Source organism: Anarrhichthys ocellatus, unplaced genomic scaffold (assembly GCF_004355925.1).
Source record: "Anarrhichthys ocellatus isolate YVR2014 unplaced genomic scaffold, GSC_Weel_1.0 scaffold11, whole genome shotgun sequence".
Lineage (NCBI taxonomy): Eukaryota > Metazoa > Chordata > Actinopteri > Perciformes > Anarhichadidae > Anarrhichthys > Anarrhichthys ocellatus.
The window spans coordinates 3,207,233-3,234,493 of NW_022280041.1; the positions used below are offsets into that span (position 1 = coordinate 3,207,233).

The window sequence follows — 27,261 nt, forward strand, 5'->3', positions numbered from 1 at the left end:
ATGCGACGTTCATCCTTTCGGACTACATATCCCAGCAGGGAGTGCGGCTGGATGCCTCCCGTCATGCTTTGCACTCGTCCGGTTCTGCGCCGCTCGCGTGTCCTCCGCAACCGCCGTTGTCCCCATTGAGAGAACCTGAACATGGCATCCGACGGACCGCCGGGCACCGAATCCCTCCCGTCCGATTTAGGCAGTGCTATCGCGGCACTGAACACATGGAGCCACCCGGAGCTTCACGCCAAGCTGGCGGAGCTGGGAGCACCCACGATGGGTAAGATAAGACCGGGAAAAAGGAGAGCGCACTGGAGGAAAGGACTGTGTTTAGCTAACAGTAGCTAGTCAGTTGCTAACGCTAGCTAGCAAAACGTAACACTTCCGCTGCTGTTAGCTAAAGTTAGGCCCGCGGTGTGTTTACACTCTTTGACATGTACGTTAACTATCTAATGCAGGCAATTTAACATCACCAATACAACGTGTTTAAAGCAGCACTAACAGCACATACCTGGTCCCGTAGGTAAGTAGCCCATTGAGTTAACCGTTAGCTTACTAGCTATCTTCAATGAAGTATCATGTAGCACTTGTCAGAATTAACGTTAGCTGACTTCTCTGTTAGTCCGTTTAGGGTTGAAGGGGCTTAACTAGTGTGCAGACACAGCTTACATTCATAGAAGTGTCGGTGCATTGTTATACACTCTGCATTTCTTCCTTGAAATAAGTCTTTTGTCATTCTTCAGGTCCCAGAGAGGAGCTGATGGACAGACTGAAGGGGTACATGATTCAGGTAAATGGAACTAAGTACAACTGCAGCCTGAGCATGTCGCTCATCAAGTCTTCAGCACTAAAGTATTCACCCATTTGTTTGTGTTTCTCTCTGTAGACTGGGATCCTCCTCAGCAAACCTAACGATGATAAATCAATGGGCTCGCAGGTAAATGTCACATATCAAATGGAAAATGTGTTTTTTTTTATAATATGTACATTGCGTTTTATCATGCACTATTTTCTCACATTGCTCTTTTGTTTGTTTGTAAGTGGAAATATAGTTAGTGTGTATTAACACCTAATGTATATTCAAATCGTGTGACATATTTGCAAATAGCACCCTATTTTGATTTGTAATGATAGCACTATTATTCCACCCTTAAAGGAAGACCCTTCAGTTAGTTTGTACATTTATGCCAAATACAATTTAAAATTTGTATTTTATACTAACCGCCGGGTCTCAATGTGAGTTCACTTCATACCTCTCATTCTCCTCCTGTGTTTCCTCCTCTCCAGATGCAAGGAATCCCTCCCATGCCCCCGATGCCCATGCCCCCCATGCCTCCTGGTATTGGCATGCTCCAGGCCATGAGCATGATGCCCGGGGGGCCCCCGCCGCCTGGCATCCACATGGGCATGGAGCCCCCGGGTTTGCCCCCTCCCGGCCTATCGCAGGACGATCAGCTGAAGATGGCCCAGCACAGAGCGGCCATGGTGTTGCAGCAGGAGGAGAGAGCCAAGCAGCAGGTGACGTTTACGGTCTGTGTAATCCACTTGTTGCTTTCAGCTTTCCCTCTCAAGCACAAACACAACACTGAGATGCAAGCTGCTTAAATCCCTCCCTCAAAGCAAGGAACACAAAATATCTGCTTTGTAGAATCTGACAGGAACCACAGCAGCTCCTGCCACACTTTCCTGTCTGACAGTCACTGCAGAGCAGACAGAAGATACTGTGACGTGACTTTTGGTCTGACTGTTGCTCAGACATTCGTTGATTCTGTGTATCACAGGGTGAGTCCCGCGTCATGGGTGAACAGGATCTCCTGGAGCAGAAAGTGGTGAGACGATGGAGATAGTCCACCTCGTCAGATAGAGCTTCCCGTAGGATTTAGAGATTTGGTCAAATGTAACAAAGACTCTTAGGAAGGAGGTGTTGTGCATTTCCAAATTGTGTAACCATTTAAAAATAATCACCTCATAACCATTAGGGCGCATCCTTCTCTCCTTTAGATTCCTCGATTCTCCTCCTTTTCTTTAACTTCTGTATGTTAAGTCTCTTCTCCTTTTTCCCTGTTCATCAGGCTGCAGTGATGATGGAACAGGAGATGGTTAAGATGCACCAGGGGCCCAGAGGCATGCCTCCTATGGGCCCAGTGAGAGGTATGTTGGTAATATGGTGTTTGTTTAGATTTCTTATTCCTGCTGCACGTCTTATACCACGTCTGGTGTGACTAGTCACATAGTTGGTGAGGTTTTATCACCTGCAATCTGTCTCTTTGCAGGTATGGATCCACGTGGGCCGCTGCCTCCTGGTGTCAGCATGATGCCGACCCAAAAACAGAGAGTGCCGCCTCCTCCAGGAGAAGATAACAGAGAGGTAGGCAGACAGCTGGGAAATAGATGGGCATTATCTTTAGAATCAATGCAAATTTCTAGTTTTTGTTGTTTTTCAGGGACTTGGCTCTCTCATTGATTGATAGCGGGAGACTACCTGTGCTACATTCTTAGTCACGAGTCTTTTTGCTTCCATTCCAGGTGTGGCAGAGCGAGGAGGTAAGCGTCAGCGGGCCCAAGATCCCTCAAGCTCTGGAGAAGATCCTCCAGCTGAAGGAGATCCGACAGGAGCAGCTCACCGACCCCGCAGGTCAGTACAGCTGCTCCTCAATGTTTCACTGCAATATGTGTCCACTGGGATGCAGTAGCGTCTGGTTTTCTAATCCGATTCGTCTGTTTCTGTTCTCTTCCTGTCCGAAGAAGAAGAAGATGATGAGGGAGCAGAGGTGGACATGAACAACTCCTCCGCACCGGTCATGTCTGAGACAGAAGACGATGACAGTCAGATATCTAAGAAAGATGTAAGTCTGTTTATCTGTCCCGTAGTACCGCTGTACTTGTGATACATCAGTTGTTTGGTGTCGCTACTAATTCACTTTTGCGAAAACAAAACCTAAACTGAATGCACATTTATATATCTGATTGTACTGCCTGTGTTGTTAATACTTAAGTGCATAATAATGCAGAAAGACGTTTTTCATAAATGTTCTTTAAACTCCAATTTTTGTTAATTTCCTTTCAGAAGAACCGCAAACGCAGAAACCGCAAGAAGAAGAGTAAGAAGAAGCGAGCCCTGGAGAAGAAGGAGCAGGCGGAGCAGCAGCAGGAGAAGAAGGAGGGCAGCGACAAGGAGAAGGAGAAAGACAAAGACAAGGAGAAAGAGAAGGAGAAAGAGCCCGAGGTGGAGATCGAGTACATCACAGAGGAGCCGGAGATCTACGACCCCAACTACATCTTCTTCAAGAGGATCTTCGATGCGTTCAAGGTGGCTACGCAGCACTGTTAGCTTTCTTTCCGCAGGCAAAGAGGGTTCATGTTGCTTTCCTGTGTGTTATGTCATTTGCTTTTGTTTTGCTGTAATGAATACGTCTCCTTGTCTCTAGCTGACCGATGATGTGAAGAAAGAGAAGGAGAAGGAGCCCGAGAAGACGGAGAAGACGGAGACGGCCGTGCTGCGGAAAAAGGGCTTCGAGGACGAGAAGCTAGACAGCGACGACAGCGACGATGTATGGATCCTTCCTTCTGTCGTGGAAATAGAAAAGAATAAATCAAAGTCCTGTTGGTTGACATGTCAGTATTTCAAATGTTTTTCATGTGCAGGATATGAGGCCAGATGTACCAAAACTCTCAAAGAAGAAGCTGAGGAGGATGAACAGGCTGACTGTGGCTGAACTCAAACAGGTGCATGAAGGCTAGTAGTCATTAGTGCTATTCAAGGTTTATGTATTATTATTAACCCTTTCATTTCTCTTCCTGTGTCTCTGCTCCAGCTGGTGGCTCGTCCAGATGTGGTGGAGATGCACGACGTGACGGCCCACGAGCCCAAGCTGCTGGTCCACCTGAAGGCCACCAGGAACACGGTGCCCGTGCCCCGCCACTGGTGCTTCAAGAGAAAGTACCTGCAGGGCAAGAGGGGTATTGAGAAGCCCCCGTTCGAGCTGCCCGAGTTCATCAAGAAGACGGGGATCCAGGAGATGAGGGAGGCCCTGCAGGAGAAGGTGGGAGTTACAGTCCTTCATTTGAGAAGAACCAGAGGTGAAATTCAGACGCGGCGTCTTCATTTTTGTTTGTTTTCCGCTCACAGGAGGACGCCAAAACCATGAAAACCAAAATGAGGGAGAAGGTTCGTCCCAAGATGGGAAAGATCGACATCGACTACCAGAAGCTCCACGACGCCTTCTTCAAATGGCAGATCAAGCCCAAGCTCACGATCCACGGAGACCTTTACTACGAGGTGCTCCATCCATTTCTATTCAGTCGAATCATATTATTGTTGTTCTATGGCAATCACCCGTTGCTGCTTCTAAAAGGCTCACAGAGTGACCTGCTGTGTTTGTGTCTCTGCAGGGAAAAGAGTTTGAGACTCGCCTGAAAGAGAAGAAGCCGGGCGATCTGTCCGATGAGCTGCGCATCGCTCTCGGGATGCCAGTCGGACCTGTAAGATCCACTAACGTTATTCTACCTTCAGCCAAACTCATTACAACCACAACTACCACAGGAAGAGAAAATGTTACATTAGCAAAGCACTGACATGCAGTTTCTCTACACAAATATGTAGCGTGAGGTTCCACTTGTGTCTTATTGTTAACTTGCTGTTGAGTCACATAAAGAAATCTCAAACAGAAGTAATGAGAGGAACACAAAAGCTGAGATAATAACAGCTAAAAAAAAATATATATATATATACCGCAGAAGTTTTTGTGTTTTGCAGCCAACAACAAACCCTCAGAATTCTCCCGGCGCTCCACAGAGGATCCAGATAGAATAGTTCTGGCTTTGTTAGTTTCAAGGAGCACTCATGACTGTTTTAAAGCCTCTAGTGAGGAGACGGTGCTGGTCAGTGAGCTTACGTGTCTCTTCCTCCCCAGAACTCCCACAAGGTGCCTCCCCCCTGGCTGATCGCCATGCAGAGGTACGGCCCCCCTCCCTCCTACCCCAACCTCAAGATCCCCGGACTCAACTCCCCAATCCCAGACGTAAGACAACTACTCCCGAGTTTTTTACACCCGTGTATAAGATGTTCTGTTTACGTGTCGGTTTGTTTGATTTTCTTCGTCGTCTTGCTCCTCGTTCTGCTAGAACTGTACATTTGGTTACCACGCTGGAGGCTGGGGGAAGCCGCCGGTAGACGAAATGGGCAAACCTCTTTACGGCGACGTGTTCGGGACCAACGCTGCAGACTTCCAGGTCAGGACCCCACACACACACACACACACACACACACACACACACACGTATAACTGCAGGCTTTTTGTAGGTTGTTTTTGCAGAAACTGTAAATCTCATGTATTATGAAAACATACCTGTTCATTGCCTGACCGGTGTGAGAAGATGTGGAGTATATGTCTTAACAGTATGTTGAATATGTGATCAGGCTAAAGCGGAGGAGGAGGAGGTGGATCACGCTCCGTGGGGAGAACTGGAGCCTTCGGATGAGGAGTCGTCGGAGGAAGAGGAGGAGGAGGAGAGCGACGAGGAGAAACCGGACGAGACGGGATTCGTCACACCAGCAGACAGGTACAAGACGTCCCAAAATCGAAATCTGGAGGAGCGGTCTCGTTCCTGCTGCAGAGTTAAATGCTGTTTTTTCATAATCTGATTAGTGAGCGCTGTGTGCATGTTCTCGTCCTCTTGTCATTCTCTCGCTTTTAATGTTTGCATGGACGAGTGAGGCCATTTCTGCCCATATGTTCTCAGCTCAAAGTGCTTATTATTCATAGAAGCACACAGAGATGCGTTCATGGAGACGGACGCGCATGGATTAACTCGTCATGTACTGTGTGTGTGTGTTTCAGTGGGCTCATCACCCCTGGAGGCTTCTCGTCAGTACCCGCCGGCATGGAGACCCCGGAGCTGATAGAGCTGAGGAAGAAGAAGATCGAGGAGGCCATGGATGGGTGAGTGTCGCTCTTTAGGTCTCCCATTTACTCCCAATAGCACAGCTCCTGCTGTGTTGATGAAGCAAACGGAGCATTTCATGTTTGCTTTTCAGTTCATGTGTTCATTGAAAGAGCTTAGAACATGAAAAATATTGACTTTAATGCAACATTTACACAAAAATCTATTTATATAAATGGGTGCTGCATAGTTCATCTACAAAATGAACTGACTCACTACTTTTTACTGCCTCAAATTATAGAAGGAATGTCTTTACGCCCACTTAAGATCTTCATAATTGAACGGATCAAATGCCATTTGTTCTCTCTCATCACACACAAAATCAGTTGTATTATGAAATATAATTGTTCTTAGTAGAGCTGTACTGAAGGTCTTTTTTTGAAGCTTCTGTTGAGGTTTCAAATGAAGAAAAATAAATCTCAAACAAAATCCTGAGAAATGACGAACATAAGCTAAAAACATTCTGCTGTTTTCTGGGTTTGACCTCGCTCTTGTGTTCATAGAAACGAGACGCCACAGCTGTTCACGGTGCTGCCAGAGAGACGAACTGGCCCCGTAGGAGCCGCCATGATGGCCTCTACGCACATCTACGACGTGTCGGGGGTAAGACCGCTCTCACTGTGTTTGTGACGCTGCGTTGTTCCGTCCTCGGCCTTTCCTTAACTCGCTCCCTCTCTGCTGCCTTCAGGCCATGGCAGCTCGTAAGGCGGGCGGCGGCCAGGAGTCCCAGGGCGTGGAGGTGGCCCTGGCTCCGGAGGAGCTGGAGCTGGACCCCATGGCCATGACGCAGAAGTACGAGGAGCACGTCAGGGAACAGCAGGCGCAGGTGGAGAAAGAGGACTTCAGCGACATGGTGGCTGAGCATGCAGCCAAACAGAAGGTACGGAGACACGCTGATGCTCTTCTTCATGGAGACTAATTCACGTTTCATACCCAGTTCTTATAAGAGTTCACGTTTCCTCTTCTGAAGTCTGATTGCAGAAGGTTTCTTTCCTCAATAACTGTTATTAGTTATATTAAACTGATCACCGAGATGTAGGAATAAACCCCGACTCTCCAAGTGTTTTATTTATAAGTAAAAGAAAGTGAGAGGCTGTTAATACAGTGTGCTGTCAGTTTCCCTTTTTGTTGACATTTGAATATTAATAACCTCTTGTCCCTGCACAGCAAAAGAAGAGGAAGGCCCAGCCACAGGACACACGAGGCGGCGCCAAGAAATACAAAGAGTTCAAGTTCTAGAGAAGGAGCCCCGATGGGAGAGGAAGAGGAAGAGCTGTACGCAGATTTTTAACTTTGGAGGATGCAGAATGCAACATCGACCATCTGTTAGACCAGTAACCGTAAACAGTTTTGTTCCTTTTTAAAAAAATAAATATAATTAGATGTTTTCCATGACGTAATCGGTGTCACATGAGAATGATGACGCGTGTCCTCCATTTTGAACCTACATTTTCTTCTTGGTTATTTTTACATTGTAGCCAATGTTTTTTTTCTGTTTTTTTGTAAATAAATGATAAAACATTTGCAGCTGTACTGCTGTTCATCCTGCATGTCATCACTTTGTGGGGAGTTACTGTAAGAAGTGTTCACTTACATTAGATTGGTGGTAGAATCCTAAGGTATCTGCCAAGTGTGAGTCAGCTGATCCCTTCACAAGAGGAGCTCTCACTCTGCTCCAGATTTACTGGTAGGATGAAGGACACGGCTTTAGCTGCCATCTAGGACACTCGATTATGTCCTCTGTACTATTATAAGGAATGTGTTGGGGTTTTAATTACATGTAGAGGAGTGCATAGTGTTGGATTACTCATGTTTGAGGTTTTAAGGCTGATTGTGATCAGAGCTGTAGTCGAGATTACTTCAGTTTAGTTCAAATGAGCTTAAAATCCAATAAATGAAGGCCGAAACTAGAGATTGAAGGCTACACTCCTTGTTCTGATGTGTTTTAGGCAAAATAACTCAAATAACTTGTTTTTTTAGGCAACTACGTGAATTGGAAAGTTTTAATAATCTCCATGAGAATTGCTATAGATGTCTGGCAGTGTGGAGAAGGCTTTGAACCGTTTACTGGACCATAATGTGACATATTTACAGAAAACATAACATGGTAACACTGATGTCATCACTCAAACCAGGCTGCCAGGGGAGCACAACACGCACGAGGGGGCTGCCTTTTAACGTTAAGTAATGACTCATTCGTTTCCACAAAAGAACACGCCGACGCAGTACAACACGCTGTAGTTCACGTTTCTACCGCTGGGGGGCATCAAAGGACCCTGAACGCCGCAGTCAGCTGACCACGTGCTGAAGCACAGTGACCTAAATAGCTGCTGCAGCCTCGTGTTGACTCGGTCACTAGTGCACACACACACACACACACAGGGAGCAACAGCCTGCGCCAAATCAAAGGCTTTTATTGTCTTAAAAACACAAGGGATAATGTTTGTGGCACTTTTGTGAGAGGGACACGTGCCCCATGAGGTAAATGACATCTCTTGGCATGTACGCATGTCTCCTCTAAATCTCAGCTGGTTTCAGTTTTGGAAAGAGATATCGATCCATCCAGTGTATCACTGTTGATTATTACGACGATTGACATTCAAAAACTCATTGTCTTTTACACCTAATTAACTTGGAGCAGAGCTAATGTACAACAAAAGACATTGATTAAAAGAATGATTTTATTAATAGATTCATAATTCCATTTTCTCCAGCAAAATGGCCACAGCTTCTTCAATGTGAGGAGTTGATGCTGTTCTTTGTTGTGATCAAAGCATTTTGAATATATCATCTTGGGCTCTGGCCACACAATTACTAGATTAATCAAAAAGATCATCAATAAATTAAACAATGAGTCAAATAATTGTTAGTTGCAGCCTTGATACATGTGTATTTTTACCAAATATTGCAAATACAGAGAGCAGTAATCCACAGCACATCAGTATAATTCAGAGAATCCCAAACTATTCTATCGCAAACAAACACTGTATCAATACTTTGTAAATGTATGAAAATCAGCAGATGTGCACATGAGGGGAGTATAACTGTGTTGCATAAAAGACAAATTTAATTGATTTTGATAGTCACTTGATGACCTGGCAGATTTTTTTTGTTGGGGGGGCACTGTGTAAAAAAAAGTAACCCGGGATTATCCCGTGACCGTGTTTTAATCTGCTCCATTCTAATCTCTTTGTTGGCGGGGGCTGCTGAGGAAAGCGCGTTAAAAAGAGCAGGCGAGAGGGTTTTATGCGGTGCGTTTGAGAGTCACGCTGGCTGATTAATCCACCGCGAGGCACACGGAGAGATAGGCAGCCACGCGCGGAGAGAGGCTCCACGGTTTTAATTCCAGCTCATCAGCGAACCGGCTGATTGTCACACTTTGGAAGTGACATCAGCTTTTGTTTTGCTTGGGTTGGAAGGAAAAAAAAACCAAACGCTCTCTTCTCTGACTACACAGCATCTGAATGAGTCGCAGGAAGACGGGTTAACCATGTTTGAACCTGCACTCTACAAGACCTTAAACAAATCTTGTCCACCTAATAAACAGGCTGCACACCATTAAAACCATTGCCAATGCAAACAGGGAGCCCTGCTGTGATTAGATTGGCCTAACAAGCCAGTTTATGACCTGCACACCTGCACTGCTGTATGTGGAGGCAATCATTAAAGTCAACTTCTGGTTGGAAACACTTACAGAACGGGTCCAAACATGTTTTGTTGTGGCCTTTTTTAAATGTTTTTGCTCCAATAAATCAAGCAGCACAGTGAAAAATCGTAATGGATTTGATATAAACAAAAGCTTCCTGTTACATCATCTATAAGTGACAAGCTTTATTTAGTTGTGGTATTTCCAACATCCCCTGAATGCCGCCCATACTTGAGCTAAATCTAAATAAATGCTGTAATTGTTTTTCTACTGGTTCCAGTTCATCCAGGAACATTTCAAGCACATGATGTTTTTTTGTGTTTCTCTTGTAAGCCCCGATCACAGCTGTGATAATCTGCCAATAGAGAAACGTCAGAGCTGGTGACAGCCAGCCAGCCGTGACGTGACGTGGGCGGAGTGATTAGGTCACCTTCTGATTAATATTCAAATTCAGAGATTGTAGCCGCAGCACCGCCTTTTGCCAGCTGAGGGTGCAAACACTGCAGTGGTGTTTGTTTCAGAGAGAGAGAGTTGCACAAATAACAGCTTGAAAACACACATGCATAGTACATTTTTACATCATAATAGCTCCAGTACATGTAGGCAACATTAAAAACATTAAAAGATGTTTCTCTCTACACGTCTGGTTGTTAATGATGACACTTCAGGGAGGAAGTTCTCAGACTGTAACCGGTTCTGCACCTTTGTGTATTCGCCTGGTCACGGCTGAAGGAAGATGTGTGTGTGTGTGTGTGTGTGTGTGTGTGTGTGTGTCTGTGACACCTGACACTCCAGTGATTTTGCCATATGGGCCTAAAATACAACGATTCACAAATTCCCCCGCACTAAAAAACAAACACACACCAGAATACCGGTTGTTCTCCTGTATGAGAGTAATACTGTAATACCAAAACAATACTCACCCGTACAGAGCGTAATCCTGCAGGTGGTGTGAGGGTGATGCAGGGGATGATGGGTCAATATTGGCTCTGGTGTTTATCTATATGGTCTGAATCAATGCCATAGTAAGGAGGAAAGGTGACGCTCCACTGTGTGTTATTGGTGTTATTCATCTGTTCGATTTGTTTATCTAATGATAACCAGGAAATACTCAATTTGCAGGGGAATTGTGACCTTTTTACTAACCTTTAACAATGCAAAAATGTTATTGTTAAATGTGCTTTATTTACATGACCATAGTCACATTAGCACAGAGGATACTTTGCATATACTGTTAACAATGTTTCGTTTATTGTCATTGTACAACACAGTAATAATCCAGAGCATAAGCAAAAAAGACAATACATGGTTTGTGTATTACTACACTACACTACCAGTACTCCATTACACTAGACTATGCTACGTTACTATGCAGCATTACATGAAGGCATTAATATGAAAGGAAAAATGCTACAAACAATATTTAAGAGAAAATAGTATTGAAATAAATAATACATAAGTATGTGTAGTGATACAATAGAATATATGTAACTATAACATATCAAATTATGTCTAATAACATTCTAATATTATTTATAATAGTTCATGTTAATGTTAATGATTAATAACAAATACAAGAGTCAATACTATCAAAATATTATTTAAAAAATTAATAAACAATAATAAAAAATGTTAAGTAATAAAAAACGATGCATAATACGTTAATTACAGAACATAACTTTAAATAAAAAGTAGATGATTAAATAAAAAATACATTTTCTTAATTGAATTCAATGAACCTTTGTAAAATGAGGTACAATTGAAATAAAAGTGTAATAGTAAATATTAGTAAAACCTCTAAAATAAACATAAACCGATATACAGTATAGTAGTACAAGTGTAAATATTAGTACCGTAAATGTAAGAATAGATGACACATACAGAAACCCAGGATTAAAAAAAAACACAGTAACACAACCAGAGCACGCTATTGGCCAGCCCCTTTCTCTCTCTCTCTCTCTCTCTCTCTCTCTCTCTCTCTCTCTCTCTCTCTCTCGCTCGTGCGTTACGTCCTAACTGAAGAGGCGTTGCTCGTTGCTTTCTTTCCATTGTGCGACCGACTACAGCGAGAGAAATTTCCGCTTCCTGCACTGACAACCCCCCCCCCCCCAAACACCAACGCGAAGTTGCTCTAAGGAGAGGACACACAGACAGACGCGGGGATTTGGCGCCTGCATTTCGGGTTTAAACACCCCCACCCCCACGACGACCGCAATGTTTCCACTATCAAGCGGAATAGCACGAGACTGTTCAACTTTCCGTTGACGTTGTACGTTGCTCGCGAGCGTTTTACGCATTTGCAGCAGGAGAAAAAGAGAAGTAAAAGGCAGGAGGAGGACTTAAAAAAAGGACAACACACACGGAGAAGAAGGAAGGCTACTCCGGGTATTCCTCCTCTTCAGCCTCCAGGATGTCGGAGCGAGGAGGAGGAGGGCTCCCGCGGACTGGGGGCGTCCCCTCGCCGCACATGCAGCCCTCCAAGCCGGTCAGCATCACCACCTCCAACCGGCCGGTCCACATGAACCTGTACGCCACCTGGGAGGTGGACCGCTCCTCACCCAGCTGTGTGCCGAGGTATGTGGGAGGGGAAAGGGGGGGGGCCCGCGGTCGAATAAGCCGAGCATGACTTCTCATTTTTGTGTTGAGTGTTGTTTTTAAATGGGGGGGGGGAGGTGACCCAGTCTGTGTGTTCACACTGGGGAATTTCCTACACATGTCAATATAGGAAGGTCACATTAAAGGCGATAATTACCCTTTTCTTTCGCTCTAATTTGGGTATTTATCTCCTTCCGATTGGACCACTGTAGCCCCCTTTAGGACCCTTGGAGACCCCCAGATTGACGACCACCACTTCACCTAAATAGTCATTACCCAGTGGCTTTTACAACCCTAATCCGACAGCACAAACTGACATATACCCCCCCTGGTTTGTGGTGGGGCAGGTGCATCCTTTTCCCCAGTAGTCTCAGCTGTTGCCCACCAGATCAATCCAGACACAAAGGTTGATGAAGCATTGGGGTTGCCAGCTATAGAAGGGGCATAGGACGCAGCTGTAACATCTGGCGCTGTGATGTATTGGTTTTGTAGAATGAAGGGGGGGGGGGGGAAGATGTTTCACGACAGAAATGAATCTTGATAACATCTTTCCCACGAGCAATTTACAGGCGATACGACGCGATGAAAGTGGTCGTTCGTGTGGAGGACGCAGCAAAGGTCACAGTGGTGTCGAGACACCTCGTCCACCTCCACAAAGACGCCCGAGTGGACGTGAAAAGGACGCGTATCGGATGGGACGTCCGATACGTGTGCCGAAGGGTCCGTCCCCTTGTGTTTACGCCGCCGTGGTAATAACCGAGGTTGCGAGTTAGACTCGAGGTGTAAGGGTTAACCGCCGAGGCTGAAGTGGCGCTCGTGTGATTCACGAAGATCTATCAAACTGAGAAGATGAAAAGGAAAAGCTCGAGATTTATTCCTATTTGTTTTACGCTGACGGAAACGTTCACGCGTTTATATTGCGGTTTTCACCTGTTACACCCGGCTTGTAAATCTGCAACTTCTGCAAGTTTTTTTGCCCTTAAATTGTGTTCGTTTTTGTTTTTCCACGTCATCATCCCTCCAGATGTTTACTGAAAGCAATTAGTGGGGAATAAAGCGTGCTGGTTAAAAAGCTTCATACAAAGCTCACATGCTGTCATTTTAATGCTGCTTTGCTGGGTTGGAAGCAAAGCGTCAAGGGTATGTTTTGCCTGCCTCTTAATGTTGTTTTGGGAATGTGTGTGTGTGTGTGTGTGCGCACCATGTGCTTGTGAATAAATGATGCAGTCCTGGATCTATATTTTGGAACAGCTAGCATGAATGAAACATCCATTGTTAGCCTACATTTTAAATATGTTTCCTCCTGAACTTTCCTTCGAGACTACGGAGGATTTCACTTTTTTTCGTGTTGGCCCGCAAATATTCACAGACGTGTTTTTCAGCAGGCGTCACGGTCCATCAAATATATTTTGATTTCACTGCAGTTGCAGCAACACAGAGACAGAGAGAGAGAGACTCACAGAGCCAGACAAAAGAAACCCCGTTGGGGATGGAGAGAAATAGAGGCTGGGAGATGTGAGAAGGAGCGGTGGCTCTGTCATCTCCATTTAAATAGGTTTTCTCTCGGTGGGTAAGTCTGCAGAAACGCTGCAACTAATCTGTGGCGCAGTCCATCCGAGAGCTACAAGGAACCTGCGTCTTCTGAAAGGCTCACATTCAAAGTCCTGGTGATGTTTTGCAGTCTGCTGAACTGTTGCTCAATCTCTGTTGCTGCAAGAAGCACTCCGACCCCCCCCCCCCTCTCTCTCTCTCTCTCTAGCAGAGGTGCTGTTGCTCTAACCTCTTCCTGTCTACCCAAAATGCCACTTGGTATGCTGTTTATGCAGTGCCGCCATGGGTAGAATTTGCCCTGGCAGGCACAGACCAACTCCGAATTTTGTAGTGAAACCTGGAAAAAACGAAACATGTCAACCCCCGAAGGCTGTTTGTTTTTGTGCCGTTTTTTTGGGTCACATTCAAGTGGGGGGAGTGACAGGAAATATCTGCATCTGTCTTCAAGTGTAAGCCACCAGGATGGCGCGAATATTTGTTTTGAAGGCACCAGAAGAAATCTGCTCCACGCCTTCCTCATAACCGCCGCGTGCCTCTGAGGTCTAATGTCTGCGTTCAGCTTTCCTGACCTTCTATTCCACCGTTTACCAGGGAGGAATAAATCATTTCACTGGCTCTGAGCCAGCTCTTTTAGTCCGCTGTCGTGTGTGATTCCTCTCTCTGCAGCGTCATCAACATATACACAGGTGCATGGCACTATCAGAGGTTGGGTGAAACCTTCATTTTCTGCAGCCAAATAATCCCACCGATGAGTACATGTGCGTGTATTTGCCGTCAGGTGGAATGTGGACGGTAGCTGCCGGTGTTCACACCACAAATGGTTTGGAGTTTAGTTAAAGCCTCCTTGTGCTGCTGCTGCTGCTGCTCGGCGTCAGGTATTCCAGGAATGGCCCCCGTCGCAGAGCTCCTCGTCTTTTTGCATTATTAACGGAAGGCGTCCTCACAGAGCTGAAGTCCCCGTGATTCAGCTCCGTGGGGGCTAAAACGTGGCTTCCAAGCCATTAGTGAGCTTTCCCAGTGCAACCACACATGTATGGGAAGCAGTGGAGAATACAGGAGAGGCAATGGTTTAAGCTTTTATGCTTGCGTCCCCTTTAAAGGAAGCTCTGTCTACTTGTGACCAGTGTTGGGCAATACACATACTGACCATGACCCTCTAAAACCCCCGCAGTGTTTGTATGAATCAAACAAACAAGATAAAACGGGATAATTGCTGAGTCTAGAGGTGTTGCTAGGTAGATTTTGAAGCTATGGCTATGCTTTCAGTCCTCATGCAAGAAACAACTTTTTCAGTTGAATGCTTCACCACGAAATCTCTCGAGGAAATTGCAAGTTCTGCAACCATGAAGCAAACAATCGGGAACCGCAATCCAAGATGTGAAAGATTTTGAGTAGCCCGGACAAGAACATAATCGCCTCAGGAACCTTTGTTTGTAATGCATCAGATGTAATGTAAATAAGTGAAAGCAGCAGCGCATTAAACATAAATGCTTATCTACGGGCTCAGTAATGAATACTGTTGGCGTGTGGAGGCGGTGGCAGAAATGCAGCGTGCTCTGAATTATACATCGTGCGTTTGTTAGACCTGTTTGCTGTAATTGCCCTGAAACACAATAGTGGGACGACACTCGTTCCTCCAGTCTCAGCATTACATTATCCACCCAAAAAAACAAAAAACCACAGCTGCTGAACACACACAAACGGAAAGAAATGGAGATAGTGCCAACAGGCTATCGCACACACACACACACACACACACACTGGCAGACGGGTGGTGGTGGTCATTAAGAAGCTTTGCCACTTGCCTCGGCGCTGCTCGTTCTTCCGCACAGCTGAGTGGCCGAGAGGTCTGAAGTTTCCTCTGAGGCTCAGCTCGATGAAGGCAGATAAAGTGCAAACCTCCTCCTCCTCCTCCTCCTGACTTTCCACGGTTATTTACTCTTTCTGTTAAAAGCCGACCAACCTCGAGCCTCAGGGAGAGATGGGAGATAATGACATACGTGGCCATTAGTGCCTTTTAATGATCTGTTTATCCATCGGCTTTGGAAAGATTCGGGAATGTGTTGCAGTCGAAACCAGTAACACCGTCGCAGTGGAGAGAGGATTTTTAATGTCGTTGTTTTTGTCGGCAGCAGGCTGCAGTGAAACCTCTCACCAGCTTTAAAACGCTGCTAACCCACTCAAACCAGTTTTCCCTGCTACGCCTTTCAGATGTGATATCCGAATAGTGGCACGAAGGCTCTCCTAAGAATGCTATTCACAGGGTAGCAGCGTCTGTTTTGGAGGCTTGAAAATGAGTCAAAGGTGCAACATTGAGGCTTAAAACAACCTGTAATGCAACGCTCTGAATATCTGGTGTTAGCGATATTACTCGAACCCCACTAGTCTCATATTCAGGTCTGTACTGCTGCCGTCTACACCGTAGGAGTCGGTTATGGAAGAGAAAGAAGCCTCCCAGTGACGAGTGTGTCAATAAGAAACCCTGTGGCTGGTTGTATTGCTCTCACGCAGTAAGAGAGAGAGGCGAGTAAAGGTAGTGAAAATGAGTTGTCTTCCTCCTCCTCTTCGTCCTCCTCCTCCTGCTGCAGTGTGTAGATGTTGTGGTTGATTTGTGCTCCACCACTGCTGTGGTCTGAGGGGGCCTTTGTTACGGTGGAGGTTGGTGTTTTTGAGAGCTTATATGTGGAATCATAGAGTCCCATCTGGCAGCTATCTCACACACACATACACACACACACACACACACACACACAGACACACACAGATTTCCAAGGTGTAGTGACACCCATTCACGGACAATGTCACTGGCATATGCTTCGCTTTCACCTAATGTGTTATAAACAAGGACACGGTGGCACCCGGTTACATAAAAACACGAATCATGCCGACAACAGGTACATAATCACACCGGATAATGTTATGACAAAGCGTTTTTTCCTCATAATCTCTTTTTCAGCCTGTTGAAACATAAGCCGGATGCTTAGATGGGAGTACGAAAGAATAAAGGTTTCCCATTCAGTGCGTGCCGGGGGTTTGTTTGTATTTTGTATCTGGGGGGGGAAGCTGTCTGGAACGTTTCTCCTGCCAGCAGCGCGGTCGCACATTTAAAACGTGGAAACAAAAGACACACACACGTGTACTCGCAGCAAACGCATGAACCGCGTCGGGATGTAAGCAACTCGACACTAGCTTCACGTGTGCCCTCTGTGCTGCTACTGTATACACCGCACAGTCCAATGCAAATGATGTGTGCACACGTCTGTAATCCCTGAAGCTCTGGTTACACGGGTGATGATAACACAAGCTTGTAATGCACTTAACTCAGACTGACCTTGACACCGTGCCTGTGAGGATTTACGGACGTTCATTTAATGACATTTCTTCAATTCTTGGGGTCGCTACGCAGATGTTGTTGCTCTATTTATTTAATGCTACGACCCTGATTTATGATGACTATCGGTACTTTTCTCACTGTTTTGCTATAGCTAACTACTTAGTCAATATGTGTTTCATCGACCAGTTTATCTCCTTGTGTTGTCCTCTGATTGGATCATTTTAACTTACACAGAACCATCTGAGAAGCAGGAGACAGTTTGGAAAAAGGGGAGGCACTTGCCAAAAATTCTTTGCCGGGGATTGGATGAACCTTCTGCCAATCAAACTCTGGCCGTAGCGAGCCGGGAGAAGAGCGAAAACATCACGAGAAAAGCATCCGGGAGGCAGTTAGCTTAGCGTAAACACTGGAAGCAAGGGGAAACCGCTAGCCTGGGCCTGTCCAAAGGTACCATAATTTGCTCACTGACTAACATGTTATTAACATGTTATTAACATGTTGAATTTTCCTGAGTTCAGGTAGTATATAATACCAGTTCAGAAACAAAAATATGACTCAATAAAGAGATGCACAATGGGAAAACTAAACCCGTAGTACCCTTTTTAGCTGAGCAGTCGCTGCTCAATTTACACTGTCACTCTGATACTCGCTGCGTCGAGGCAGGAGCGGCTCTGATTGGCTGATAACCAGGAAGTTAATACCATCTCCCATCCAGATACAGGTTTCCTGTTCCTCAGCTGGACGGTAGGCTCCGATGGCATCGTCTTCTCGCGCTCGAGCTAAACTGGATTAGGCGGGTGCTCTGCTCATTAATCTGTAATCGCTCTAATGAAGGGTCAGTCATATTGTATGTGTGACCACAAAAAGAGGATTCCTTCTGTATGTGTGAGATCTTTATTTTCATTGTAAACTCACGCATGTTTACTGAACAGAGAACTTATGTTCACAGAACGGCTTGCAAGCATTTTCCACTTTCTCTCAGCACATATCTTATCTTGTTTCACACACACACTCTGCAGGTCACATGCTCGGTCTTGCAGGCCTACACGAGGAGGGGAGGCCAGACTACCACTCTGTGCTCTCGGTTAACAAAAGTGCAAACCAGCAAAAACACGATTAGCAAACTTGTCAACAACAACGGTGATTAGTTGTGCTCAGGGTGTTATTTTGTTGTTGCTGTTTTTTTTACATTTGGCTCATGAGCGCTGCAACATGTGCTAACCTCAATTCTACCCACACATGCTTTTGTTGTTGTTGTGAACATACGAGATAGACGTGTTGACAGTGTTGAGTTTGCTGAATGAGTGTGTTTGAGTGTAACTGTTGGGTTGATTCTGCCCTCCTTAGAAAGTAGCAGGCCTCAGTGTGTCCTTGCCTGTGGCTGTGGGAAGTAGAGCAAGACGGAAAGAGATGGAGAAAGAGAGAGATGATGGAAAGCAGGAAAAAATGAGCGGAGGAACAAGACACCTCGTGCCTCTCTGTGTCAATTTCATGTTCATGTATAAATACTTGTATTACTTGCATTGTGAAGACTCAAATGTGTTCATACTGTCACATTATGGGGACTCGCCTCTCATTCTGGGACAATAAGCTGGAACCCCTAACAATTGAACTATTAAACTCACGGTTAAAGGCTTGGTTTGTGGTTATGTTTAGGGCTGAATTATGTCCTGCCACTCTGAAGATGCACATACCCGTCTCGGCTGGTCTGTGCAAAATAAATATTGGTGGTGTGTTATTGTGTGTTGACACTTTAAGTGCCTTTTCTCTCTCGAGCACTTGAACCTGCATCTGATCCTCCGTCACGCGGTAGTATCTGTGTGTAAATGTGTGTGTTTGTCATTGTCGTGTTTTGCATCATCTCCGTCATCTTGCACCTTGATACAACGGATGTGTGTGTGTGTGTCAATTTGTTTGCGTGTGTGTTAGAGTGTGTATCTGTGTGTGCTCGCACTGCATGCTGCCTTTCATGGTGTGATTTTGGTTGCAGCTGCTTCTTGCCTCGCCTTGCTTCTGCAGTAAATGGTGTGTGTGTCTGCTGCTTTTAAGTACCCTCCTCACTGCATTCTTTGCCACACTTGACTCTGGCCTGTCTCACCTGCACATTACATCAGATACTGTGTGTGTGTGTGTGTGTGTGTGTGTGTGTGTGTGTGTGTGTGTGTGTGTGTGTGTGTTATTGTTTGTCGATGCTGGGCTTCCACATTGAACACCGCCTTTAGCGGTGTCATTTTCAGTATATGTTTGACAGCGCTCGAATCAGTTTCCGGGCTTGACCTCACACTTAAATGCTGCGTGCGTGTGTGTGTGTGTGTGTGTGTGTGTGTGTGTGTGTGTGTGTGTGTGTGTGTGTGTGTGTGTGTGTGTGTGTGTTTCCTGGCAGGGGTTTCTTGCTTCAGGCGAAGTGTCGGGTCGTGTCAAGCAGAGCGACTGGCGCTCGCTACAGGGGCCCAACACAGAGAGACTAGAGGAGAGAGGATGATGAAGGGAAGGGTGACGTTAGCCTGATTCCAGACCTCTCGACTGTCGCCCCACATTTCCCATTTTGTCGGCGATTACGAGATGGTCTGGTGTTGCTCACGTGAATTACAGTTTCACTTAGTTTGAGAGACAAGCGAACCAGTTAGAACCTTTGCTGTAAAACGTACACTGGCTGGCGTAGCTGACAATCAAAATATCCCAGTTTGAAGTGATCTGTTTGGGCCAAATCTACGGGGATGTTCCACTTTATAATGGAGCGCTAACCAAAGGGCCATTCAGTCTGAATATCAAGCTCAGGTAAAGCAGAGGAAACCCTTGTGTACCGTCCACAAAGCAGGAGGCGGTGGGTGGCGAGGATCGGTCGGTGGGAACGAGGAGAGGAGGGAAGTCAAGGGGGGAGGGAGCATGAAGCCGAAGGGTGAGATGGAGGAGAGAGAGAAAAAAAGAAAAGGGATTGGGCTGTGAAGGAGAGAAAATGGTCTCGAGTGGATGAAGGTGAGAAGATGGGGGAGGAGGAGGGTGACATCAAAGCTGGGGTGATTTGGTGAAAGAGAAGGGAGCAGCTGGGGCACTCCTTACTCCCCCTCATCCCTCTCGTCTCCTACCTCTTTCCTTGTCCCCTTTCCGCCTGTCTCTCCTTTATACGACGCCAGTCTCCCCTCAGAGTTTTTCCCGTCGACGCTGACATGCAGCTACATCTCTTTTGTCTCGAGTCTCGTCCACAACTCAGCCCTCCGGTCTTCTGTTCTTCCTCCCGATGCCACCGTTACAGCTCACATCCTCCTCCTCGTCAACCCACATGAGCCGTGACAGATCCGCCGCCGCCGAGTGCAGCCTCACCTCCGCCGCCATTGTCTCTGTAGCAGTCAACACACCAAGGTGCCAATATTATAGCTCCTCTGAGCAAGCTGCGGATTCACATGCCTGTCACGGCTTATTGTTCGGTCAAATGTTACACTACAAATGCATTTTAAGCAGCGTTTTATTTCTGGAAGTCTCTGCGGCTAAATCTGTGTATTGTAAAGCTTCCATTGGAGCCAGGTGCAGAGCGGCATGGCTCTCATACCTGTAATGTTTTACGTCCTTTCAGCTTTTTTTTCTTCTTCTTCGTGGTGTGACAGTCATTTTTTTTATCACATGCCGCTGCCAAAAAATGTAATTTCCAGGAAAAAAACCCTGAAAGGTGCGAGGCGTACTATTTCTGCTTTCATGAGGGGATAATGTGCTGCACGTAGGTGTTGTTGAATGTCGGTGACACAAAAAAACAATTCACCAAAAGAATATATATATATATATATATATATATATATATATTGTCTTTTTTACTATGGTGCCCTCCCATACTCGTAACAGTGGCTTCTCTAAACACTTCAAAACGTTATTTTATTACATGGGTCTAATAGGCTCATTGTTCCTATTGTTGTATATTAAAGTGCATATTTTTAACAGTGTTTAACTCAGCACATGAAAATATGTGCGAGTGTGTTTTGCACACTGCCCGTGCTTTTGTTTTCACATTCGGTGCCTTCGCACATATTGTCCGATACATATTGTCAGATCAAGGTCTATAAACAGCTCTGGCAATGTTCATTCTGCTTCGTGCATCTGCACAAAACATCGGAACGTATGTATATAGCATACGTATGAACGATAAGATAATGGCTCAAATATCACGCCGGATTCGTAAGACACACATTTCTGTAAATACTGGTAGTTTCCGTCCAAAGAGCCCCTGAAAGTCCACGTTGTTCTCCCTCTGGTGCCTTGAAATGGAAAGCCCCGTGTGTTGTTCATTCAGGTGTTTTGAGCCGTAGATACAAAGGATGTTATCTGGAAGTTCCTGCTTTTGCTCGATTCAATCTGTCCCATCGATGTTGTGCTTTACGACCACAGCGAAGAGGACGACGGCGTACTAAAAGAGGACGTTTCCAGTTTTGTAGTTGTAATCACTGGCCTGCAACTAAAACACAACAGAAATGAGATTAATTCCAATGTTCTGCTGCTGAACATTCTGTTTGTGTGTGATGTCATGATGCTCTCTCCGTTCCACAGATTGAATTCAGGCCATATTATAGGCTGCTGCTATTTGTCTCTATCGCTGAGGAAAACACACTTTCCACTTATGTATTTCTGCAAGCCATTTGTTCAGAGGGTTGCGTAACACGCTGATAAGTGTATCGCTGAATCGGACGTGATCAGAGAACCTAGTTTTTTAAAATGTCTTCCTTTATTTCTACCAGTGCAGATGTAGAGCAGAGCTTGTCTCTCCTTCTCTCTTGTCAGTTCACGTTAAGCACAGAAACGCCGAACCACTGAACCGTCCCAAGCCCATGTCTTGGTCCATGTTGTTTACTTCTTCTCCTCTACAACCTCCCGTCTTTTTCTCAATGTTGCGTTTCTCCGGGGATCTCGATTATTAGCCAACATCTCGCTCGTTCACATGCCTTCCAAAACGAGGCCGCTGCCACCCACGTACCAAATACCCATTGGAGATAGCTCAGTATCACAACATCAAAAACAATGAAGTGCCCGCCCACCTACATACAGTCACACGCTCAAATAGCTCCGCTGCTGTGGGCAGAAAAGCACACAGCGAAGAGAGCCACGCCAGGATTCTGGTCTTGATGAGCACTGTGGTGAGCAATAGGTCCACACACACACACACACACACACACACACACACACACACACACACACTTGCTGTGATGGAGGAATCACTTCTGCCCTGCTTTCAGATTAAAAAACACAGATAGACACGTAAACTACCGCACCTAAAGCCACTTACTGCATCTGTGGTACGTGTTACCTGTAACCTACTTATGCCAATGTACACTCACCCACTCTGTTTCTGTGGCTGTTAATCCCACACACTCACACGTACACACACACACACACACACACACACACACGTGCTGGGAGAATGATGTGCTTATTCATCAATGCAAACACATGCATGCGTGGGAGAGATCATCGCATCATAAGGAGACGTGGTACAGGCAGGATGGAGAGGGGGATCAGAAGAGTGTGTGTGTGTGTGTGTGTGTGTGTGTGTGTGTGTGTGTGTTGGCCAGCCAAAAGCACGCTTAGCTGCGCAGAGGTCAGAAGTCTTGGTGATTTTGTAAGCTGATTGTGATTATTATTATTTGGCAGCCTTGGGCGTCTTCACACATTTAGGGTCTTTCAAAATAAAGGTCAGTATGAAATAGCTGAAATCCTGTTGCTTTTAATGTAATGTGGTGCTTTGTTTATAGCCCAACCAATCCTGGATTTTTAAATAGATCACTTAGATTTTTTTTATGTGACCCAGATACATTACATACGTTAGTGAGGGCGGAGCTTACCGGAAATCCATTAGACGGTTTGACTAGGAGTGAGTCTTCCTCATTGGATATTCTGTCGATGAAGTTGCTCTCTTCATCCAGGTCTCTTCATTTTGTTTTACCTTTTATCTTAAAGACAGGAAACCATAATCAAAAAAAGGGGATGTTCAAACACACGGTGTTCCCGGTAGACCAATAGACCGAGGGGGACGACGTTTACTCGGCTGTAGGTCAAACCAATCGCTATATTTGCTCGTGATCAAGTGTGGCAAAAATCCTCATACGTCATATTAATGATGCTAGTTATCTTAATTCCACTGACTGTAAGAAAGACAGGCTGGCGAGCGTCATAAATTGAGGATATACGTGAAGGAGAGAGACAGAACACAGAATAAATCCAAATCCTATGTTGGACATAGATGGAGGTAAGCACAGATGGAGATTTTTTGTTAAAGTAAGGACCAGCATAACAATTAGACAGATTCTGCAGAGAGGCGCAGGGAGGAGCAGGCTGATGGGATGGAGGGAAAAAGGCTATCAGAAGAGGCAGATGGAGAGGCGGGAGCACACAGGAGAAATGAAGATGGTAGTGGGCGGGAGATGAGAGACAGAGGGGGAGATAGTGCTGCCTTTTGTTGGCGGACAGTGCGGCGGACAGCTAGAGATAAGACACACAGAGAAACACACACATTTTGGGGGGCTAATGCATTGTGTCAGTGTGACCGTGACCCTGTTGTAAGCCGTTGCAGGTGGCACACCTCCCAAGTTAGTATCGGATCTAGTTCGACGTTTACAAAAACGACAATGTCTGCTCGGGCATTACACCGTAAAAAAGACCATCGAGACCAGCGGGGTTGACGGTGGGCATCATTTAACGTCTAATCTTCCCGAACAGAATATTCCGTCTCTTTTATGGCCCAGCCTCACGTCCACACAGTTCATCTAAGTATAGCCGCTGACTTGCAAAGCACTCCTCTCACATTGCCATGAAAGCTCCACCGTTTCACCGAAACAACAGAAGCAGACGGACAGACGGAGAGATCAGAAAAGACGAGAGGCCATTAGCTGATGAGAGGGCACTTTTGAACTTCTTTGCCGTTATTGTCGGTTGAAAACTCACCTTGCAGTGTCGAGGTGGATCTATTATTGTCTTGTGTGTTGAGTGGATCTGAAAAGAGGAGGAACAGGAAGCCAAACAGCACATTTAAAGCAGTTTATTTAGTTTATTTCCAGCAGGAGGTGATGATTGTTCGCTCATATCCCTCCACCAGCCTCTAAAGCCGGACAGATTGAGATATGTTTCTCGCGCCGGCGTCAACATTTTGCACCATCATCCGAGCAAAAGAGTTATGAAAATAAGAAACTAATGAGGCTCCTCGAGGCAGGATGCACCAGTGGAGCCGTTTAAAGCAAACCGAGCATCTAGGCTACATTAATTCTGTATTAACAGTTAACCCCAATCTAATCCCAGTTAACCCTATTTAACACCCGAATACGATCGCTGAGATATGGAAATATGAACACCTGAGCGCTGCGTTTCAGTTGAAATGAGGACTTTAGATCTCACCTGATGGTGATGTTTAAAGGAGAAGGCTTCCTTAAACCGGGCTTTGTTCTATGCTTTAGATAATTAACTTTGAATTACCATACAGACTTGTTAAATATGACCCTGGGACATCGTTTCCTGCTTTTCTTTCTGGAGCTCACCTGTCTGAGCAAACTCTACCTGCCGATGAAAGCCGTGAGATGTGGTTGAAAGTCAGCGGGTGAGTTTCCGATGTCAAGAATGGACTAAAACCACAACCAGACACACTTAACACTTAATAATAATAATAAGTACAGTTATTTACGTGGGCCTTAAATCTCTGTATCCTTACAAACACTGTTTGCTTCGGTTTGCTGTCGAGGCCACAGATTCAGTCAAAGTGAGTGTTTGACTCTCAAACGGTCCACTCTGGTCGGCATCTCTCTTAAGCTGTGGCTCCTTTTTGGCAACCAAATTATTCATCAAGCGAGGACCCGCTCCGTGAGTCATACGATGTCAAATGCGATTCCTCCCACTCGCAGCTGATATCTGCTTTTTGGTGGCTGTAACCTTTTTTTATTTAAGAGACTTGAGAATGAAGCATCGACCTCCTGTCGGCGTGAAACCAAGTCCTTAATCTCAACGGCAAACTCCAGTCACAGTGACAAACTTCTTCTTCTGCCGGATCGGCCAGATTGTAGCCCTGAACTGTTTGATGCTCATGCTGAGTCAGCTACATCTGGTGTGATGATGATGGCGATGATGTCGTCTTAACCCTCAGAGGATCGGGTTGGCTGACGATGACGTCATGCTTATTAATGTACTGTACCTTGAGTGTTAAGTGAGTTTGAGTGGGAAGCAAATGTTTTCACATTTACATACACTTAAACTGCATCTTTTAAAAAAGTACACTTTAGCGTTGCACAGTTTGAAAAAGCAAGAATCAAAATCGTCTTTTTTACTTCCTCGACAAAATATGGCGCCTACATTACCCACGATGCAACGTGACTGCCGACAGTGAGGTCAGAGATCCAGGCGTGTTGTGCTAGTAGCGGCTTCATAACTATACTTCACAAATGCAGCAGTGCTTCCCAAGACTTTGATGTGTAAAATCAATCGAGGAAACATAAACTGGCCAAAAACACGACGTCTCTTTCTGTGTTTGTGAAGACATTCGGGCCTCGTATGTCGATAAAGGGATTCTTCTCCCCCTCACACACACACACACACACACACACACACACACACACACACACACACAAACATATTCTCCTCCACACTGTTTATTGCCTTTTTGTTCTCGTGTTACTGGAGCATTAGTCTGCTGCTGCGCCACTGAAGGCGAGGAAGCCTCAGCCTCGCTGGAGTCTGCCGATGTGACCGGCATGCTAATGATGTGTAAGACCAGACTAGAGGGGGTACACACACACACACACACACACACACACACACACACACCTCCAGTACACTTACATCCTTTCCTAGCTCTCAATTTTGCTCCAACCCCAATCTCCAGTCTTAACACAATTTCTCTCCTCAATGATTGATGCCTCGGCCACTAAAAAGCCCCCCCCCCCCCCCCACCTCTCCTTCCTTCCGCTCTGTAAGCCCCGCCCTCTCCAGCAGCTCATTGGCTGTCAGCGGGTCACGGTCGAGAAGCAGACTGCAGAGCGTTATGACTCATTCTGCTCCTATAGAGGGGGCTTCGGTTCACACAAAGGCAACACCCTCAGGTGTTTCGGCTCTTCGCTGATCGGAGCCGGAGCTCCATCTTGTCCAAATCCACCAAGAGCCTCCGTGATGGCGGCTTTAGTCACCACCAGATTACATGAGAATGTTGCCTAAAGAATATCTTAATTGTGGTACATATTTGCAGTGGTTTAGGCTTAGATGTTATGTAGATCTTTTATAGCTGTATTCATTCTAATAGCGTTGATTTGTTTCCACAACTGGGAGAAATCTTGTCCACAGGGAATTCCCTATTTCTGCTTCTCATAACAACAGGAAGCAGGTATAACATATCTTAATAAGTGTATCTGTACAATATGTAGGGGGCTGGGTATTGAGCCTTGATCAATGAGATAATACCTGATGTAATTAATGATTTTGGAATGGGTTTTATTCAGCACTTACACTTTCACTTTCCCCGTGACACGGGTTGGGCTCTTATTTCATTATTTGCAAATATGAAGTCTCAACCACATCTTCTGCTTCTCCGACCGAGCGACGCCGTCTGTGTTATTTCGTGCTCACGCTGTCACTCATCCCGTCCTCTAATGATGCACATTGAGAGCTCCGAGATCTGTATTCAGATGAATTATTCTGTTCGCATCTTAATATATGAGCAAAAGATTCATCGCTGCTCTGCCAAACTGTCGACATCCTTACAGGCGGTCTCCACTTAGCCGCGAGCTATTTTAAGACTGTTGTTAGTGGGGAACCACATGCTGGTTATTGTTGCTGCCATTCTTTCTCTATCCTCTTCTGTCTTTAAGCCACACCAGCTTCACTTGAAAACACACACACACACACATACACAAACAAACATACACACACACACACACACACAAAGTTCAAAGTCTAAACTATGTGTGTCATCAGCATTGGAGCGCCTGCTTTTCGCTGATAACCGTGAAATTTCTTAATTGTTTTGTAAATATGTTGATTTTCAAAGTTTTTATTCCACAAGGGTAGAAGAAACAAAATAATAACAATAATAATAATAACCATAATAATTAAAGTTGAAATATTGATGTCACATGTGATAATGTTGTGTAATTAATCCAGCGCCTCTCTATTCATTTTGTCTTTACAGTTGATGGTTACAGACTCTCACACTTGTATTTTGAGTGTAATTCATTTGCCGAAAAAGAGA

The 27,261-nt window shown here is 45.4% G+C and overlaps 2 protein-coding genes across 5 annotated transcripts in view; both read left to right on the forward strand.

The window, feature by feature from the left end:
- The first annotated feature begins 83 nt into the window (after positions 1-83).
- Positions 84-7,458, forward strand: sf3b2 (splicing factor 3b, subunit 2). 4 transcript variants are annotated; one of them, XM_031850593.1, is made up of 21 exons: positions 84-271; positions 735-781; positions 878-928; positions 1,279-1,521; positions 2,064-2,142; positions 2,265-2,359; positions 2,518-2,625; positions 2,733-2,837; positions 3,059-3,301; positions 3,420-3,542; positions 3,637-3,717; positions 3,807-4,034; positions 4,121-4,270; positions 4,384-4,473; positions 4,905-5,012; positions 5,116-5,223; positions 5,411-5,553; positions 5,832-5,933; positions 6,438-6,537; positions 6,623-6,814; positions 7,102-7,458. In XM_031850593.1, exons 1-21 carry the CDS (start codon positions 142-144, stop codon positions 7,171-7,173), a joined length of 2,598 nt encoding a protein of 865 aa, XP_031706453.1. In that variant the 5' UTR covers positions 84-141; the 3' UTR covers positions 7,174-7,458. The 4 variants fall into 4 exon arrangements, with proteins under 4 accessions (XP_031706453.1, XP_031706455.1, XP_031706456.1 ...); XM_031850595.1 differs by having other exon boundaries at positions 142-271; positions 2,518-2,626; positions 2,740-2,837; XM_031850596.1 differs by having other exon boundaries at positions 142-271; positions 1,279-1,509.
- A 4,227-nt stretch (positions 7,459-11,685) lies between these two features.
- The window catches only part of pacs1 (phosphofurin acidic cluster sorting protein 1), a 35,951-nt gene continuing 20,375 nt past the window's right edge, over positions 11,686-27,261 (forward strand). The window contains exon 1 of the mRNA XM_031850759.1: positions 11,686-12,154. Within this exon, the coding sequence (XP_031706619.1) occupies positions 11,991-12,154 (164 nt within the window). The 5' untranslated portion in view covers positions 11,686-11,990. The remainder of the gene's footprint in view (positions 12,155-27,261) is intronic.